Source organism: Balaenoptera ricei, chromosome 3 (assembly GCF_028023285.1).
Source record: "Balaenoptera ricei isolate mBalRic1 chromosome 3, mBalRic1.hap2, whole genome shotgun sequence".
In the NCBI taxonomy this organism is placed as follows: Eukaryota; Metazoa; Chordata; class Mammalia; order Artiodactyla; family Balaenopteridae; genus Balaenoptera; species Balaenoptera ricei.
The window spans coordinates 175823663-175844311 of record NC_082641.1 but is presented as its reverse complement, the minus strand read 5'-3'; the positions used below and the strand labels follow the sequence as shown (position 1 = coordinate 175844311).

Sequence of the window (20649 nt, the reverse complement as noted above, 5' to 3'; positions counted from 1 at the left end):
AAAAAAAACAAAAAAAAAAACACACACTTAGTCCGAACTACACTCCTACTAGGACGAGAAGAAGACAACAACAGAAGTAGACAGCTAGCCCAAGATACTGGGCCTGACTCGTATGATCATTTATAATGTTTTCTTGACTTCTTGAACCACTGCATATGAATCAAATGTTTTTCTATCATGGGCATGATCCTATGCTAGTTTTAAAAATCAATCCAATTGTTGGGTTTGTGACCAATTATCTGTGTCTAGTACTTCTGGATTACCTTGGTGGATTTCTCCACTCCAAGGCTCTAATTGGTTGGCCCTTAGGAAATATATTCTAAAAGAAAGAAATTATAGTCCTGTTCAAGCCACTATTGGTATACTAGGTGGGATCCTCTCACCTAGCCAATTAATAAGACCTGCTCTGACCCTGGCCATAAAAATGAATTTTCCTCTAAAGTTACTCAAGCTCAGTTAGAGCAACAAGCAAAATTTCAGCCAAGGAATAAAACCTCCCACAATTATGGTATGGATTTATGTGGTTAACACCAGGCTATGGTCATTTAAGTTTTAAGACCCACCTTTATCTTGGGAACAATTAAATGATACTAAGGATAACCAGCCTAGTAACAGTAGGAAGTTGGGCTGGGAGCCTTATGGACAGTGCCAATACATAATTTCCCTGAAAGATAAGGATTGGTACAGAACAGACTACGTCAGATGACCTGGGAATATACTGGGCCGCACCTAATGGAAGTTCTTGGCTTAATTCTTACTTATGACTTTAATAATACTGCTAGCTATGTTATTTCTATTTTGCCTGTTTAACAAGATTATTGTTTCTTGTATTTCCAAATGTGTGACTGAGCCTCCAACAAAAATAATGATGACTAGGCAACTTGAAGCAGTTGATCAAGTATATAATTCTGTATGGGATCAATGATTGTAATAGTGTAACTCTAGATATGGGAAGATGCAATAAGAGGGATTTTTTTTTCTTGGAACAGACTAGTAAGACAGGTGGTCCAGAGACCTTTGGCTATTGTTAATAAGACCTAGTCCAGTAATAGCACATTGAGTGGCCTATCAGCAAAATCTTTGCCAAACTTAGGAATGAGCCTTCCTAGCACCGTGGGACAAAATGGTCATGAAATGCCTCCCAAAGCATGGTCGAATTTATGACCATGAGGGGGCCCTGTCAACTACAAATTGGCACTTGCCACCTACCTCTACAAGGATTAAATCATGAACTGCTGCAGCTGCTGACTTTCAACACCCCCTGAAAGGCATTCAGGGTGGAGAGCAGAAATGAGGCACTCTGTGCTCTGGGAAAAACTGGCAGAACAGGTCTTTAGATAGTTAGATATTTTCAGGAACCGATTTTATGAGCCCAGTTCTTGTATCTCCTCATATCTAGAAAAGCACTAAAATCTTTCATGGTGACTCTGCTCCTCGTGACTACCAGTAACCTTCACAAGACTAGCAGAAACCTTCTGCAAAAAAATATGTGCTTGAAAAAAATATATATATGCTTGATTGCATGTACTCCCCCTATACCAAAATCACATATATACTAACCTTCCCCCCCTACCTCTCTGGAGCAGTTTCTCAGAGCTATCTGAGATGCTGTCTCTCGGGCCCCAAATAAAACTTAACTCACAACTCTCACGTTGTGCATTTTTTTTAAGTTAGCACATGTACAATGCTAAAAATAAGTGAATCTACTACGAAGAACATTCATTGTACTGGATGTTCACATTTTCTTGAGGTTTAAGGTTTTACCAAAAAAAAAAAAAAAAGTGGGGAAAAAACACGCTTAGTCCGAACACCCTGTTTATGGTCCCTCATTCTGGAACTAGTATCATAAAGCCTCCACCACATCTCCTGGAGGCCCGTTTTCACTCTGTGGGCATGTACAGCCCCAGGAAGCTCAGATGACGAGAAGACTAAGTACTCTTGCTTTTTATTAGAAGAAAGATCTGTGATCTACATCCGTTTACATTTATATACAGAAATATGCACACCCTTGACACCTGAGAAAGTATTTTATCTACCTCTATGTAATATTCAAAAATAAAGAACACGGGAAGACAAACCCAAATTCTCAGATGAAACATTCTTTTTTCATACAAAAAGAACCGGCCCTTTAAACCAACTTTCCCTAATACTCAGAGCAACACGGCAGGATCGCCAGGTTCGTGACACCCGGAGGAGGTGGGACCTGAAGCCGACTGTTGACCGGAACAGCGGAAATTCTTTTCTTCGTGGAGGAAAGTCACAAAAAACAGAGTGGAGGCTTTCGAATAGGGAAGCACAGTGAATGACAACACGCCGCAGAAGCGCCCTTACCGCACGTCCCACCGGCTAAACGCGGTGGCTCAGGTTCCGAAGGACGCGAGCGGAGGGACCAGGTCTCTCTAAGGCAGCGCCGTGGTGGCCTAGTCCAAACCTGTCCTTTATCGCCCTCCTCGCATCCCAGAGCTCTCCCTTGACGCGAGCCTCACAAAGGACACGCTGAATCACACGACGACTAGAGCAACTTGCTCCACCAGGAACTGGGCCACGAGGCAGAAGACCGCCACCGACCAGCGACGCTACTTCCGCTTCCTGCCTCGGCCGTAGGGGGCGGGGCCCCGGGACTCTGGCTGCCAATCAAGTTCAACCATTGCTGGCAGGGAATTGTAGTTGGTGCTGGAGGTCTTGAAGTTGGCTCAGCCTGGGTTCTGGAAGCAGAAACAGGCCCAACGAGCCAAACTTAGGCTAGAACTAGGCCTGTGGGCGGGGCTGTGAGGAGAGGGTGGTCCCATACCCGGAAGTGGTGTTGGTGCAGGAGGAGGCCCAGTGCTGGCTTAGGGATCAGAAAGGAGAGGTTGGGGGTGGATACTCACCCACCAGGTCACTCCTCAAAAGCTTATCTACCTGCCTGTCCTCAACATCCTGGAGCCTTTAGAATGAGTCTCCCATATTAATAAGCCTGCCAATCCATGAGATAGGCTATCTATGAAACTGAGCGGGAGGGCCCGCGGCATGGAGGTCTCTTTTTTTGTCCCCCATTTCTTGTAGGCAAGACTCCAGACTCTATGATCTTCCCAAGAGCAGATTCAAACAGTTGCCAATCATGGGAGGAGCAGCCAAGAAACCACCTGAGGCAAGATTAAAGGGACCAGAGAAGCTCATCAAGATTGGGAGACTACCTGAGTCCCTGCACACATCCTAATCTTGTCAGCAACCCGACCCTTGGGAAGTATTGTTATAAAACTCGTTATCAAATCCTCCTGGGAGGGGACACATAGTTTTTCGAGGCAGGAGCCACTGTGTCCCCCTTTGCCTGGCAAAGCAATAAAACTATCCTTTTCTATTGATACTTCACCCAAAACGCCTATCTCTGAGATTTGATTCGGTACCTCTGTACAGAGAAGCTGAGCTTTCAGCATCATCTCCTCCATTCAATCAATCCTTTATTTAACCTTTATTTCCCCTTATTTTTTTAAATTTATATTGGACACCGTGCTAAACTCTAATCATTGATTTCTTTGTGTATTCAAAGTAGTGACATTTTTCTGTTACCTATGTGTTTTTCTTCCTTGAGTATTTATTCTGTTTTTTATTTTTCCCATGGCAGATACTCCAAGATGAAGAAAATAGCAGGAGAAGTATAGGAGAGGCTGAACCCTGCACAAATAAAAGATAAAGACCATGCTTGTAGGCAGCATTAAGTTAACTTCTCCCATATTTCTCATTCTCAAGGTCAAGGAGACCTTCCCAACTGTACATGTGCAGAAAGTCTCCTTGGAGGTCAAAAAGCGAGTGATGTCAACCTATCCATAGGCCTCTTCACTGGAATCCATCTCAGCTAAGAGATGCCCTCGCACACATGGGAGGGCCCTAAGATAAACCAAATACGGGCTCAGAACCAGGCAAAGCAAGATGATTGGCCAAAGGAAACTCAGAAGAAATGCTCCATATACGTGATTCAAACTACCATGAGGGCACGACTCTCTGAGTCCGCCCATGTGTCTATCCACACGTACTCTTTTTCCTCCTAATAAACACTTTACTTCTTTCACTACTCTTTGTCTCTTCGTGGAAATTTATTTCTACAAAGCTGATGGGCCAGGGCCTTATCACTGGCCATTGGTCTAGCGGCTCGGATTCAGTGCTCTCACTGCCACAGCCTGACCTCAATCTCTGGCCAGGGAACCAAAACTCCTGCTTCAAGCCGCTGCAGGCAGAGGCCATCTGAGATCAGGTAGTGAGGAGTTTTATAGTAATGGTTCAAAGAGGAGGGCGTGATCAGCTCGTGGACATTCTTCTGATTGGCTGGTGGTGAGGCAATTAATGCCGAAAGCTCTGCTTCTCTGTACACTGGTGCCGAATCGAACCTCAGAGACAGAGTTTTGGGTGAAGTAGAAAAGGATAGCTTTACTGCTTTGCCAGGCAAAGGGGGACACAGCGGGCTCCTGCCTTGAAAAACTATGTGTCCCAACCCAGGAGGATTTGATGAGGAGTTTTACAGCAATAGTTCAAGGGTGGGGTTGCGGACAAGATTAGGGTGTGGGCAGGTAGTCTCCTAATCTTGATGAGCTTCTCTGGTCCCTTTAATCTTGCCTCAAATGGTTTCTTGGCTGCTCCTCCCTTGATTAGCAACTGTTTGAATCTGCCCTTTGGAACTCAGGGAAGGTCACAGAGACTGGAGTCTTGCTTACAAGAAACAGGGGACAAAAAGGCTTTCATGCCCAAGAGCCCCACAGGGTCCTTCTCAGTTTCATAATTGGGAGTCAGCATCACCAACCTTCTGGTTCCAACTGGTCTGGGGTCTCTGTGCTTGTGGGCAGCATACAGTTAACTTCTCCCACCTGGTGGAGGTTTCAGTATCTGCAAAACAGCTCCAAGATATTGTTATGTATATCCCTTGGGGGGGGGGGACCAGGACCCTGCCCCAAGGCTGCATTATTGTTTCTTGACTGCCCCTCCCTTGTCTCCACATCCCCTCCTTTCCCTGATTAGCAAATGTTTGAACCTGCCCTTTGGAACTCAGGAAAGGTCATGGAGGCTGAATGAAGCCTATTTCCCGCAAACAAGAAACGGGGGACACAGAAAGCCTTTTGTGCCCAGGAGCCCCACGGTTTCAAATTCAGTGAGAGACAAATGATAGGTAAGAAGTGGATTTATTTAGAGAGATACACATTCCATAGACAGAATGCAGCCTGTCTCCAAAGGCGAGCGCGGTCCCGAAATATGGGATGGTTAGTTTTTATGGGCTGAGTAATTTCATAGGCTAACGAATGGGAGGATTATTCCAACTATTTTGGGGAAGGGGTGGGATTTCCAGAAATTGGGCCACCACCCATTTTTTGGCCTTTTATGGCTGGCCTCAGATCTGTCATGGCACCTGTGGGTGTGTTATTTAGCATGCTAATGCATTACAATGAACGTATAATGAGGCTCTAGTTCCACTGGAAATCGAATCTTCCACCATCTTGAGCCTAGTCGGTTCTAACCAGTTTATGTCATATCCACAACAACTATGTCATTCTTTTAAAGATTGTGCCTTGCCCCTTTCCCTCCTGTTTCAATAATAGAATCCATAATATCAAAGAAAGAAAAGCAAAAATGTCCTGAGTCCAATTTATACCTTAGGTGAGTGAGTCCAAAGGTGTGGTGAATTGGGTGAAGTCTTCTCCAGGGCAGGCAGTAAAGTCATCTCCAATAGCAAGATTTGGGGCTGGGGTAATGTCATCTGAAGCAATGTCATCACCCCAATGAGCTTCTGGGCCAGGGCAATGTCATCTAGGAAGTGGGACTGGGGTATCCTTTCTCAGATGATATCCACTCATGTTGATGTGGGTCGCAGCATTGACCTACATATGTTTGATTGAAACAGTGACATATGTGGAGGATTTGGACCTCTAGATTGTAAATCAATGAAAGAACCCAGACCAGTAGTAGTAAGAGCAACAGACAACAGAATGGTGTGCAGCTGTGCTTAACATGTTTTCGGTTTTGTTTTTCGGTAGAAGTTTAGCCTCAAATTGGTCCCCTATCAGATGAGCAGCTGCCTGGCCTGTGGGACAATATATGTTCAATGTCCCAGGAGAGTATGCATCCTCCATCTGGCCTCCAACTCTTATGGAATTAAAAATTTATAAAGATAGGTATGAAATGAAATTCATATTTTATAGCAAGACAAGAAAAAAAAGTTTTTTAAACTGTCCTATTTTTATTTTTATAAATTTATTTATTTTTGGCTGTGTTGAGTCTTCATCGCTGTGCACGGGCTTTCTCTCGTTGCAGTGAGCGGGGCTACTCTTCGTTGTGGTGCGCGGGCTTTTCATTGCGGTGGCTTCTCTTGTTGCGGAGCACAGGCTCTAGGCGCAAGGGCTTCAGTAGTTGTGGCATGCGGGCTCAGTAGTTGTGGCTCATGGGCTCTAGAGCACAGGCACAGTAGTTGTGGCACACGGGCTTAGTTGTTCTGTGGCAAGTGGGATCTTCCTGGACCAGGGCTCGAACCCGTGTCCCCTGCATTGGCAGGCGGATTCTCAACCACTGTGCCACCAGGGAAGCCCAAGAAAAAAATTTTTTTAATTAATTATTTATTTATTTATTTGGCTGTGTCGGGTCTTAGTTGCAGCATGCAAGCTCTTCGTTGTGGCGTGCAGGCTCCAGAGCACATGGGCTCAGTAGTTGTGGCACGTGGGCTTAGTCACCCCACGGCATGTGGGATCTTAGTTCCCTGACCAGGGATTGAACCCGCGTCCCCTGCATTGAAAGGCAGATTCTTAACCACTGGACCACCAGGGAAGTCCAAAGAAAAATTTAAACATAAAAATTCTTCTCTGCCCTTTGGCCTCCTCTCTCCTCCCACTGTGCATTGTGTATCTGCATTACGCATCAACAAGACCTCCCCCATCAGCAGGAATACCTGCTCAACCATAAAGAGCAACATTCTCCTAGCATCAACAAGACAACTCCTTAAAAGATAACATAACTTCTTGATCTTTTCAAGGGTCACATGACCCACCATGATGATTCTTAGATCTGGATTATGTAAATTGTCAGTAATGCGTCATTTGATGTACAGCTCTCTGTCTCAATAAATTTATATAACTGTGCCTTGACTTCTAACAGGCAGAACAGTTATCAGACCTTTCTGAGATGCTCTTCCTAGGTTATAATCCTCAAATTTGGTTGAATAAAAATTTCCGTTTCTTTCTTAGATCAAGTGATTAATTTTTCATCGACATAGGTTATGGCTCAGGACAAGATAGAGATCCACTTAGTGGTTCATTGGTCAGATTGGAATTTTTTTAATTAATTAATTTATTTATTTTTGGCTGCATTGGGTCTTCAGTGCTGCATGCGGGCTTTCTCTAGTTGCAGTGAGCAGGGGCTACTCTTCGTTGCGGTGTGTGGGCTTCTCACTGCAGTGTCTTCTCTTGTTGCGGAGCATGGGCTCTAGGCACGCGGGCTTCAGTAGTTGTGGCTTGAGGGCTTTAGAGTGTTGGCTCAGCAGTTGTGGTGCATGGGCTTAACTGCTCCGCGGCATGTGGGATCTTCCCGGACCAGGGCTCGAACCCGTGTCCCCTGCATTGGCAGGCAGATTCTTAATCACTGTGCCACCAGGGAAATCCCCAGATTGGAATTTTAAAGAAATTGTTTGAGGAGATCATTATGTCTTCCAGTTAAACTGGCTGTCTGGGATCAGAGCCATGAAACTTTTATTGAATGCATTCTCCAGGAGCCTAGTGTTGTGTATTTTGAGAAGTGAAATGTGTCCCTTTGTTACTATGAGTAACATCTATAACTCCAAAGGGAAAATGGAGTGTCTTGACAAGGCCTTATGTTGTGGCCTCAGTATATGTAGAGATACGTGTGATTTTGACTGACAATCTGGGTATCTGTGAAGCAAGAGATTCCCAGAGTTCTTGATCCTGAATGGACGATTTTTAGGGAATATCCCATAATAAATGTGAAGATGAAACATTTGTTGGCCAGAACATCCAGAGCCAAGATACCTGCATGAAGTTTGGCCAAGTGTATTTTTTGTTGTTGTTGTTGTTTTGGGGGGTCCTGTTTTTCATTAGGACATCCTGGTTAAGAGATGGAAAGCAGGAACATTCCACTGTGTTCCATCACATATGGTTAGGAGTGCAATTTAATAGTCCATGAACTCTGCTATTTACTCAGTTAATCTCAAGGGTTCCCAAGGTAGCCAAGGGATGGATTCTTTCCCCTTTCTTTTCCTTTCCTTTTCTTTCTTTCTTCCTTCCTTCCTCCCTTCCTTTTTTCTTTCCTTCTTTCTTTCTTTTTCAAGAACATGCAAAACTGGGTTATTAAATGGAGTGAAGATAATCACCTCTTTATTAACTAGGTTTGTATAATACGTTTTAAACCTTGAAGGCCCTGTTTTAACTCACAATGGGACATATTATTTTAAGTAGGGTTTTGGTGGAGGCGTCCCATCTTATCAAAACAATTCATGTCAAAGACTTAACTTAAACTTATTATTGTGTCAGGGCATCTATGTCCAAAATAGGATATTTTAGGGCAATAGGTACTATGACTATGGGAAATTTAGGCAAGGCTACAATTAAAGTGAGGCACACCTATTTTTCCTCTACTACTATTAGTTACTTTTTATAACTGTAGGTGAGTATAATGTTTAAATTTAATGGGATCCCCAGGTATGCCTGTAATTTAACTGAGTGCCAGCACTAAGTCTATAAAGATTTGTCAATTAGTACATTTTACCAAATGTTAAAGTAAATTCAGAAGTTATGTTGTAGAGGTACAAAAGCCCATCAGTGCACTTTTAATCTTTTTGTTATATACATTTTTTAGTATATAAAGTTTACTACAAATCTCTTGTATGTCTTAATTACATGTAACTTATTATTATATATAAGTTATTTTGAATCTCCAGTTTGGTCAAATCATGGATCTCTAATTTCCAACTTATGCACAATTTATATAATTTATTATGCATCTATACTAAATTATACATATATACATTATATAAACAAACATATATAGAATTTATGTAGTTAATCTTTACTTTCTTCCCCAGTATCTAGGGGTTTATTTTTCTTTGTTGCTTTTAAATCAGTAAGTAATATGAGACTACCACTATGTTTGCTAGACCCGACATTTTCTCCATACCTAAAGATTTCAAATAATGGAGTGTAACTGATAAAAATATTGAATCACTATGTTGCACATCTGAAATGAATATAATATTGTAAATAAACTATAATTTTTTTAATTTCAAGTTTTAGTTTTGGGAGGGAGGGGTGCCTGTAGCCACCTAAATCTGCAGCTTTTTCACTTTTTTTTCTTTTTTTTTTTTTAATAAATTTATTTATTTATTTATTTATTTTTGGCTGTGTTGGGTCTTCGTTTCTGTGCGAGGGCTTTCTCTAGCTGTGGCGAGCGGGGGCCACCCCCCATCGCGGTGCGTGGGCCTCCCACTGCCGCGGCCTCTCTTCTTGCGGAGCACAGGCTCCAGACGCGCAGGCTCAGTAGTTGTGGCTCACGGGCCCAGCTGCTCCGCGGCATGTGGGATCCTCCCAGACCAGGGCTTGAACCCGTGTCCCCTGCATTGGCAGGCAGACTCCCAACCACTGCGCCACCAGGGAAGCCCCTTCACATTTTTTTCTTTTTTGTCTCCTGGCTGATCCTGAGACAACTGTTTGTTGATTGATTGATTGTATTTACCTGATAAGCTGCTGGTGGTCCTGACTGACCCCTGCTGTGAGTGATGGCCCCCCTTTCCAGGGTGTCTCTATCAACCTCAGAGGGGCTGGGGGTTATCTCCAAGAGAACAATGGTGGCAGAACCCTGATTTTGTGATAATTTGGTTTTCGGGAGGATTTTCTTAGCATGTTGACAGACAGCAGCACTCAAGAGTGCCCAAGTATACTGACCAGGCAATTTACAACTTCACAAATGAGCTAAGAGCTCCCTTCATGTGTCTTGGGGTTAGCAAGAACAAAATGTGCCTTCCCCTCTTCCTTTTCCATTAAACATTGAGCCAACGTCTCTATGGATACCATCTCTTCTATCCCACTATGTCGCGGTGAATTTTGACAATAGCAAAGCAAGCAACACAGAGATTTGCCTTTAAAGCATCATTTAAACTTTTCAGGAGCCATGGTTTTCCAAGTGGGACCCTACACCTAGCTACCGACAACTGAGAAGTGTAGTTCTTCCTGTATCATTTACATTCATAGGAGTTTATGCCGAAGTCTCACGTGGATATTAAGGCCTTAACACTAAGTAAGTTTTACCACATTCCTTACATATATATGGTTTTCCCCCAGTGTGAGTTATCATGTGCTTCTTAAAGCATGTGAAACATTTTAAGGCTGTATCTCATTCTTACCTTCACATGGCTTTTACAGTAATTTCAGGTATATAAAATTAACGTTAGAAAAACAACAAAAAGGTTTGCCTACACGCCTTATGACCAGAAAGTTTTTCTCTCAAGTGTGAGTTCTTATACATCCTGTAAGGTGTGAACAATTACTGCTCTCCCATGTACCTTCTATGAATTCGAATTCTGCCCCATGTAAGTTCCCAAATATCACGTAAGGATGAAAACTGAGTAAAGCTTTTTCACATTCTTTACTTTCATGAGGTCTTTATCCAGATGAGTTTATTTTTTAAAATTTTTTTAAATTAATTTTTTATTTATTTTGGCTGCATTGGGTCTTCGTTGCTGCACACAGGCTTTCTCTAGTTGTGGCGAGAGGGGGCTACTCTTTGTTGTGGTGCATGGGCTTCTCATTGCAGTGGCTTCTCTTGTTGCGGAGCACGGGCTCTAGGTGCATGGGCTTCAGTAGTTGTGGCACGCGGGCTCAGTAGTCGTGGCTCGCAGGCTCTAGAGCGCAGTCTCAGTAGTTGTGGCCTACGGGCTTAGTTGCTCCGAGGCATGTGGGATCTTCCCAGACCAGGGCTCTAACCTGTGTCCCCTGCATTGGCAGGTGGATTCTTAACCACTGCGCCACCAGGGAAGCCCCCTCCAGATGAGTTTAGATGTGAATACTAAGGGCTGAGGAACATTTACAGGTTTTTTCACATGTCTTAGTTCTTAGATGTTTAGCAAGTGCTTAAGACTGAGTGAAGGTTTTCCAACATTCCTTACATTCATATGGTTTCTCTCCGGTGTGAGTTCGCATGTGCATATTCAGGCGTGTGGAGTGTCTAAAGGCTTTCCCACATTCTTTACATTTGTACGGCTTTTCTCCCGTGTGCGTTCGCATGTGCATAACAAGATTTGTGGACCGAGCAAAGGCTTTCCCATATTCTTTACATGCACAGGCCTTCTCTCCAGTGTGTGTTCTTAAATGTGTAGTAAGGCCTGACGACGGAGTGAAGGTTTTCCCACACTGCTTGCATTCATATGGCTTCTCTCCAGTGTGTGTCCTCATATGTTGATTAAGCATTGAGGAATTACTGAAGGCTTTCCTACATTCCTTGCACACATAGGGGTTTTTGTCAGTGTGTGTTCGCATATGTAAGACAAGACCTGAGGAACAAGTAAAAGTTTTCCCACACCCTTTACATAAATATGGCTTCTCTCCACTGTGAATTCTTACATGTTTTTTAAGGTAGGAGGAATGAATAAAAGCTTTTCCGCACTCCTTACATTCAAAGGGTTTTTCTCCAGTGTGAATACGTATGTGTAAAATAAGTCCTGTGGATCGAGTAAAGGCTTTCCCACATTCCATACATACATAGGGCTTTTTGCCAGTGTGAATTCCTATATGATCTGGAAGGTATGAGGGATCAGTGAAAGCTTTCCCATGTTCTTTATACACATAGGGCTTTTCTCCAGCGTGATATCTCCTATGTAACTTAAGTGATGACTGATTCACAAAAGTTCTCCAACAGTCTTTGTGTTCACACGATTTCCCTTGTGTCTGAGTTTTTTTGAGATTTGAAAGCTGACTCGAGACTTTTTCATGTTGAATACACTCAGAAGTTTTCTCCCCAGCACTGATTTCCTTGAGCAAAGTATGAATAAAGTTCTTTTTGAAGGCTTTTCGACTCTGATTACCCTTAGAAGTTTTCTGTCTAACGTGAGTTCTCGTGTGTGTCATAAGAAATGAGTGTTCACCAAACACTTTTCCACACAGGTTAGAGCCATATTATTCCTCTCCAGGATTGCTTCTCTCCTGTTGATTAAGGTATAAATAATAACTAAGGACTTTTTCACATTAATTATAATAATAGAATTTCTCCCCCCTCACAATGATTATGCATTGGAAACATTATCATAGTTAATTTTCCCCATTTCCATTAAGTGTGCAGAGTTCCTCCTCTGTTTCTGAGTTATTTTAAGTTGAATAAGCTATGAGGCCAGGACCCTGAATTACATTCTCTATTTTCACAGAGCATCTTAGAGAGTTTTTCTGATAATTATTTAGGGTACATTGTGTTTCAAAAACTGGATATCAGAGTTACATATAATATGGATGTTTACATGTGAGACCTCTAAGGAGAAGTAGGTTTGAAGTAAGTTTAGAGTACTTCTCAAATTCTTGATATTCAGAGACTCTCTTCATAGACTCTGCTTTCTCTAGGTAAATGGCATTTACCTCATATAATTCTCATGGATTTTGTGCTTCTGGCCCTGATATGGAGGAGAAAAATTGCTTCTTGGAGATCTTACCAATTATATTCCATTTGATGTTTTTTCCACAGAAATATCTTGAAGAGGTGTGGGACCTTTGGTTTTAAGTTGCAAATCCAATTCCGAAATAAAGTGGAAAAATTCAAGTTTGAGGAAAAATTGTGGGATAAAGTTATTTCAAAGCATAAGGAACAAAGAATGACATCACAAAATGCGTTAGATTCTGGTGGCTCCTTCCCATGGTAAGAAAACTAACAAGCTTACAAAAACTACCAGAACCAACTCTTGCAGAATTCAGAATCTAGCAAAAAAATATACAACCACCAAGCAAATGGTAAAAAGAAAGAAGCAGCTGTATTTCCCTGAGAGAGTGCTGTGGCATTTTAACCTCCCACCTACCATCCACACTCTCCAGATCAGCTGCAGCCATGGAGATGGCAGGATGCACCTCTTGAACAAGCTGCTAGTGCCAAAAGGAGCAACATGGACCTTGTTCTCAAAGAACTGCCATTGTGTGTTTCAATCTGTCTGGCAGCTTCCTTGAGTATCGGTGCATGAGCTTGCCTTTATTTCACCCAACTCAGAGAGTTCCCAGGAGTGAGGCAGCTTCTGCTGAAAGTGTCTACTGGTGAAGTATTGGCCGCAGCAGCTTGAGGAAAGGGAAAATGGTTGGGACAAATAGTAGACAGACTGAAAAGCCTTGGGAGGAACAAGTTGGGAATGTTATATGCGGGTGAATAGGGGCATATAAAAACTCGAACGTTTACCAGAGAGTTAAGAAGTCTGCAAGCATGCGCAGGGCCGGATGCAAGGTCAGAAGGGCCAGAGAGGACCGAAAGCCTTCACCTCTGGCTGACCTTCAAGATGCATTCAAGCAGGAAGGGAAGGCTAAGGAAGAGTTGTAAACAGCCTGGCAAGGCACTAAAAGAGAATTGTTAATTTTCTTTTCATGGCTTCAGGCATTTAAGGAATTTCTGTCATTCTAAGGTGACCACTAAGCTAGTAGAACACAGATTTCAAGGGCTGCACTAGAAAGAATGTAGAACAAAAATAATTAAGGGACTTCCCTGATGGCACAGTGGTTAAGAGTCCGCCTGCCAATGCAGGGGACATGGGTTCGAGCCCTGGTCCGGGAAGATCTCCCATGCCGCGGAGCAACTAAGCCCGTGTGCCACAACTACTGAGCCTGTGCTCTAGAGCCCGTGAGCCACAACTACTGAAGCCTGCGCACCTAGAGCCTGTGCTCTGCAACAAGAGAAGCCACCACAGTGAGAAGACCGCATACCACAACAAAGAGTAGCCCCCGCTCACTGCAACTAGAGAAACCCCGCATGCAGCAATGAAGACCCAATGCAGCCAAAAATAAATAAATTAAATAAATAAATTTTTTTAAAAAGATATCATTTTATACCTGCTAAAATGGTTAGTATTAAAAAAAAGGAAATAAGAAGTGTTGGCAAGGATATGAAATAACTGGAACTCTTCTACATTGCTGGTGAGACTGTAATATGGTACAGCCTCTGTATAAAATAGTTTGGTAATCCTTAACAAGTTAAACATAAAATGACCATATGCCCCTGCAATTCTATGTTTAGGTATGTACCCAAAAGAGTTAAAAACAGGTATTCAAATATATGTACAGAAATGTTAACAGGAGTATTCACAATTGCTAAACGTGGGGGAAAAATGTCCATCAGCATACAATTGGATAAACAAAATGTAAATCGACATGAAATTGACTATTATTCACCCATAAAAAGGAATGAAGTACTGATACATACTACAACATGGATGAACATAGATGAAAACACTGTGCAACTGAAAGAAGCCTATCACATTTTGTATGATTCCAGTTATATGATATATAGAGAATAGGTAAAATCATAAAGAAAGCAGATTAGTGGTTGCAGGGATTGGGGGTAGGAGATGAATGTAAAATGACTGCTTAACGGATACTGGGTGTCCTTTTGAAATGTACTCAATAACAGTAATTTACATTCACTAAAATGGTTAATTTATATGCATTTTACCTCAAAAAAAAAAGCATATGGCACATGTGTCTTTCTTAATATGAATGAAACATAATAAAAATGATGAAACAAAAGGGAAGATGGACCACAAAGTTTGGTTGTGTTAGGAGTTTGACAACGATAAGGGTATGGTTTAAAAATTGTGGATAATTTACCAAGTTATAACACTCTGGAAAAGAAAGGCTGATGGTAAACAAAAAGATGATAGAATCAGGAAAACAATATAAGAAGGTATGGTGAGGGAATTCCTGGGCAGTCCAGTGGTTAGGACTCTGCACTTCCACTGCAGGGGGCATGGGTTCGATCCCTGGTTGGGGAACTAAGAACTCGCATGCCGTGTGGTGCAGCCAATAAATAAATAAATAAGAAGGTATGGTGAAAACAGCTACCTGTAAATAATGAAATTTTCAAATGAGATGGACAGATCTTTCTGAGGTTGAGAAGATCAATGGAATTTAAAGGTAAACAGGAGTTGAAGGTTCCTGAAGAAACTCAGAAGCCAAATGGCCTTAGTCTTCTCAGAAAAGAGAGTACACCTTTAAGTTTGCAGAGTGACATTTCCAAAGGCACCGCCCCTTTCCCAGACTCTCACTGCTCTTCATAAAACCCTATCTGGGGCTTCCCTGGTTAAGAACCCTGGGGCAGTGGTTAAGAATCATCCTGCCAATGCAGGGGACACGGGTTTGAGCCCTGGTCCAGGAAGATCCAACATGCCACGGAGCAACTAAGCCTGTGAGCCACAACTACTGAGCCTGTGCTCTAGAGCCCATGCTCCACAACAAGAGAAGCCACCGCAATGAGAAGCCCACGCACCGCAATGAAGACCCAACACAGCCAAAAATAAAAACAAATAAATAAACAAATTTATTTTTTTTAAAAACCCTATCTGCCATGAACTCACCCTGCAGAACTCCTCTTGCTCCTGTCCTCAGCTCTTCTGCTCCTTCCAAAGGAGGGCTGAGATGTGGTTTGCATGATTTGTACCCTGCTTAAAGGAAAAACACATAAAGAGGACCTTGCAAGACATGAAAAACATGTCCTTGAGTCGGGAACCAACACTTTAGCCTTCGGGGTTTCTGAAGACAGTGAAGTTTAACTTAAAAACAGCAAAATAATCATGCAAAATCTCAAACAAGTAAAACTTCTTTAAAGGATCAAAAATCCAAACACATTCTCTCTCTGTGCCCTCAAGTGACTGGAGATCTCTAAGACCTAAAAACTATGTTCAACCTCATACACATTTAAAGTCTTAAGATTTTTTAGTCCCTAAAGGAAATAAAGATCATTTTCATGGTGGAATCCTCTAGACAGTAAGGCTCATGAGGCCAGGGACCAGGTTTGTCTTGTTTACCACGGTATTCCCATTTGACAGCAAATGTACTTGAGAAACACTCATTTCCTAAAGAGCTCAGTGAAGAAATGATGCCAGCCTCACCTATCGTAATGAGATTCTGGTAGTTCTCCCACATCACATCTCTGTAGAGATCTCTCTGCGTTTGAGCCAACAAAGTCCACTCTTCCTGGGTAAAGTTCACGGCCACATCCTCGGAGGTCACTAAGTGCTAAACTATCAAACACATGCTGGCTTCAGCTAAAAACCATCTTCTTTGATGTTCTCAGAGAGATGCATGAGGGATTGAGGAGGGTAGACCAGAAGCCTACGGTACTCCTGGGCCCAGACCTCTTCTCTCTAGCTATATACGCTGTCTGATCACATCCAGTCACGTGGATTTACCAGCATCACTGACACGTGATTAAACTTTTCTTAAACAGCTTTACTGTGGGCTCTTCTTGCTTTATTCCTCTATTTATAAGCTATAGTTAGCACTGAACACAATGCAGCACTGTAAAATCTAATAACAAATGAATTATTTCCACAGTGACACACAAATTCTGTGAGATTAGATCTTAGATACTTTCACATACTTTCCTTAAGATCTGTCATAACACTCAGCAAAACAATAAGCCAACAAACATGACTGAGGATCAGAAAGAATTAATAAATATTGAGATAAAAGAATCATATCCCCTGTAAGCCCTGTATATTCTGAGATGGCATGGTCCGGGAGAAATTCACTTGGGACTCATTCCCTAAGCAGGGCCATTAATTGCTTTAAAAAGCTTGGGGACATTACAAGGAGACATGGCTACCTGATGGAAACAAGCATGACAACATTTTGAAGAAAGGTCCTCTTTTCACTTGCCTGAGAAGAATCCATCAGTAACCGAGCCACCATCCGTGTCTCCTTGGTTTTTCTCTCGTAAAGACAGGAAGGGTCCCCAGAAAGATGACCTCAGAGAGAAGAAGCATGGCGTATACTCTGAAGCCAATCCAATCCCAACAATCGCAGGCCTATAAACTCTTCCACACCATGCACAGAATACACCACAAACACACTAACTCCATGGTATGACAAAGCACCATGAGTTACCTGGAGCAAGAAAATGGTTTTCTGAAATCTTGCTACCTATGAAGACAGGTTTAAAAATCCATCTTAGAGTTATACAAATCAAAGTACAAAGAGGCAGAGTTGTGTGACAGACACAATAAAGTTCATGAACATTTTATCCACCCCAAAAGCACACACACCTTCTTGCATCCCAAATCCCAGAAACGTGAACTGTGGCCATTCCAATCCCTTTTGTATGGTCCAGTGCATGATCTCTCAGCCCACTGCAACTACATGAAGTAAACGATTTGAAAAGAAGCATCAACAAAGACTCACCACATCCCTGAGTCAGATCAAGGGCTGCCATCCTGTGAATCTGATAGTGAGAGTTTCCAAAACATTCCATTTCTTGCTCAGATCACTCCAGAGAAGCTTTTGAGTAAATTAAGAGGTTGAGCTCAATTTCTCTTTGAACACTAGAAAGTCTGGGTAAATGGTTTGCAACATCAATCATTAAGCAACTGACATTTTTCCTCAATCATCAAACATCTCTCTGCAGACGAAACATGTGACAGCCACTAAAAACCATCTAATACAATACCACATAAATATTAACAGTAAGAATTGCCATTTACTGAGCACCTATTAGTAGTTCTACATACATAAACTCCTTTAGTCGTCAACAACCACCCCCCCAGATTGGGTATTAAACTGTCATTTAATAACCAAGAAAGTTGAGGTTCACACCGGATTAGGAACTGGCCCCAAATCACCAGTTAGGAAATGAGAGCCCAGAGTAGATACGGGTTAGTGTGTCAAGAGCCTGATCTCCTGTGGTTGTTGTTATTCCTAACACGACCAGAATTCAGTCCAGACCCTCTACTAGGCATAATAGAGAGGAGAAATACAAAAGAGTTTATGAAATCAGAAGTCTCCCTGAGTACCCCCTGCTAGAGCTTGGTTAGGCTTGGAACCTTTGTCTCCCTCTGTCTCTTATCCCTTCATTCAGTTAACAAATATTTATTAAGGGCCTTCCTTATGCCAAGCCAGGTACTAGGCAACGAGGAGGGGACACTTCTTCAGGACCTCACAGTTCAGTCGGGCAATGAAAATAATTATGTTGGTGATGAGCAGTATAGTTAAAGAAAGAATCCATCCCATTAAAGTATAAGGAGTACCACATATACACAAATATATTCGAGATACATAGACAAGACTGGTTAAGTGTAAGATAAAGGCAGAATAGGGCAATAACCACTTCAGAGGACTGTGGTAATTGATACTTCATTTACTTAAAAAGTAAGTGTTCCAATATTGACCCAAAGACATCCAAACTTGAATATCATGATTTTAGAAAAAAATCAAAATACATTTTTAATGCTGGCCACTCCAACAGGGTCTGAATCATGTCATTGTTTTTCTTTTATGTTGAAATTGAAGTCATTCCATATTATCTCACAGTTAACTCCAAAGACTATTATATAAATATATTTTTCATCTTTTCACCTTTTCGTAATACTGATCAGTTCTATTTTTTTTCCAGTAAGTACTGGTTTTATTTTTATTCATCCTTTCAGTACATTTTGTTCTACTTCTGCATATCTCATTCAACTTTAGGAGGTAGAACACTTAGTTCCATTTCTTGAACTTTTTTTTATTGAATTACAGCATACATATAACTAAGGGAGGCAATCATGAATAAAAATCTCAATGAACTATCAAGAAATGACCAGCCCCAGGTAACCACCATTCAGATCAAGAAACAGAATGTCCCAATATCCAGCATCTCAGACATATTCCTTGTCTCTTTTCCAAATCACTAATTCCATGCTTCTAAATCCAAACCCCTATCCTGACATTTAACATTCTAGGCTATTCTGCCTATTTTTGAATTTTAAAGAAACACTATTAAACAGCATGCATTATTTCGTGTCTGGATTCCTTGATTCAACATTACGTTTGTGAGGTTCATCCAAGTTGTTGCATCTATCTACCTGTGATTTGGCCCTTCTCTTTGCTGAAGAGTATGCCACACAAAATATATTCCACAGTTCATCCATTCTGTTAATCTCCTTTGGGTTATTTCCAATTTAGGGATATTTCAAATGATGCTATGAATAGTGCTTATGTTCAACTGGTGGACATGTGCCTGCATTACTGTCGTGTTATCAACAGATCATATTTAGTTGGTATCTTTAAAAATGTGTTTCCATTAGCCCTGTATACACATCTCAACCAACAACTGGCACTGTCACTCTTTTTAGTTTTACTTTTGACTAGTCAGTGTAATACTATCATATTGTGGTTTTAATTTGCATTTTCCTGGTTGCTAATCATATCAAGCACCTTTTCATGTATTTGTCGTCTCTTCGTATATTTTTTTATTGTTTATTTTTTAAATTTTATTTCTTTGTTTTGTATATTTTATTTATTAAAGATCCTATCGAAACCTCTTGATCATTATCCTATTGAGTTTTCACTTGGGGTATTAATCTGTAGGAGTTATACGAGGCATCTATGAGGCAATAAACCAAGTATTAAAGGTCAAATATCATGCCTGCAAATTATTTCAATCTCCTTACTCTCAGAGTTTACCGTAAACATTTAACTATGCACATGAAGACAGATGTAGAGACACTAGATATGTAAAACATGAACAAATAGTTCACAAGGTAACACCTGAATAATTTATCAAACTCCCAACAACGGATGATCACAGCCAGAGCATTTCTGTCCAGTGCTCACCGGAATGCGCTGCAATCGCCAGGTCGGTGAGTAGAAGAGGGCGCTGGGGCAGTTTTCCAAAACGTAAATGCTTTTCCTTCACGAGAAACGACACACAGTTTGCTCTGGCAGTTTTTGAACAGAGGAGCACAGCGGATGGAGAAAAGGCCCCGCCTGCACCGGGGAGCCAGAGCCACCACCGACACCCGCCCGGGCGGAGCGGCCAGAGGCTCTTGGAGGGACCGAGGCGGGAAGCCTTGGGCGCGGGGTACTGGCAGGAGGAGGTGCCGCTACTTCTAGCCGGCCGGCTAGGCTTGAGAGGCCGGGGCTGAGCGCCGAAACCAGACGCCAACAGAGGAGAAAACCAACCTCAGACACAGCGAGGAACGCGAAATGAGCCATAAACCGGAAGCAGTTTCGCTTCCGGAACCGCACCGCGTGCAGCACGAGGGGCGGAGCCTCGGGCGCTCCAGGATCCTGAAGAGTTGCGGCGGAGATAGGGGAGGATGGGGGCGACGGCTGCTTCTTCTAGACGCTAGGGAATGCAGCTGGACCGGGATCCAAAGCAGGCTCTCCTTGTCGACCAGGCCTGGAGGACAATGCCTGGCTGGAGGACCGAGCGGAGTGCAGAAGGCCGGGTTAGAAGCGGGACAGACGCGGAGGGCGGGGTTTGTCTACTGCCTGTCCCCCGGAGGGTGGGACCCCGGGCGGAGTCAGATCCAAGGCTTGGTGCACAGGCGCAGCAGGGTCATCAAATGCTTTCCTACAGGCCTTCTTCTTCTTTTTTTTTTTTTTCCCCCTTCAGGAATTCTTGTTTCTTTAGCCCAATGCAAACGATGTACATATATTTCCAAAGATAAGCCTGCTGGTCCATAAAATGGTCTATCCT

The 20649-nt window shown here is 42.4% G+C and overlaps 2 protein-coding genes across 6 annotated transcripts in view; both read right to left on the bottom strand.

Moving 5' to 3' along the window:
• LOC132363090 (olfactory receptor 7D4-like) overlaps positions 1 to 19849 on the bottom strand; it is a 90633-nt gene extending 70784 nt beyond the window's left edge. For 4 of the 5 annotated variants that reach the window (XM_059918497.1, XM_059918500.1, XM_059918499.1 and 1 more), the window contains exon 1: positions 15548 to 15622. The gene's annotated coding sequence lies outside the window, so the exon portion shown is untranslated. Of the gene's footprint in view, positions 1 to 15547; positions 15623 to 19781 lie in introns of those variants that run through there. The other variant, XM_059918493.1, reaches the window with a different exon arrangement.
• On the bottom strand, positions 9679 to 15631 carry LOC132363089 (zinc finger protein 846-like). Its single transcript, XM_059918488.1, has 2 exons — positions 15548 to 15631; positions 9679 to 12158 (listed from the first exon to the last, which is right to left on the bottom strand). The coding sequence occupies exon 2, from the start codon at positions 12081 to 12083 to the stop codon at positions 11091 to 11093; it is 993 nt and encodes a 330-aa protein (XP_059774471.1). The 5' UTR covers positions 12084 to 12158; positions 15548 to 15631; the 3' UTR covers positions 9679 to 11090.
• Positions 19850 to 20649: the final 800 nt, after the last annotated feature.

What these genes read in the sequence shown, in the direction of transcription:
- LOC132363089 (XM_059918488.1), bottom strand. Translation starts at nt 12,083, where the DNA reads ATGACACACACGAGAACTCACGTTAGACAGAAAACTTCTAAGGGTAAT.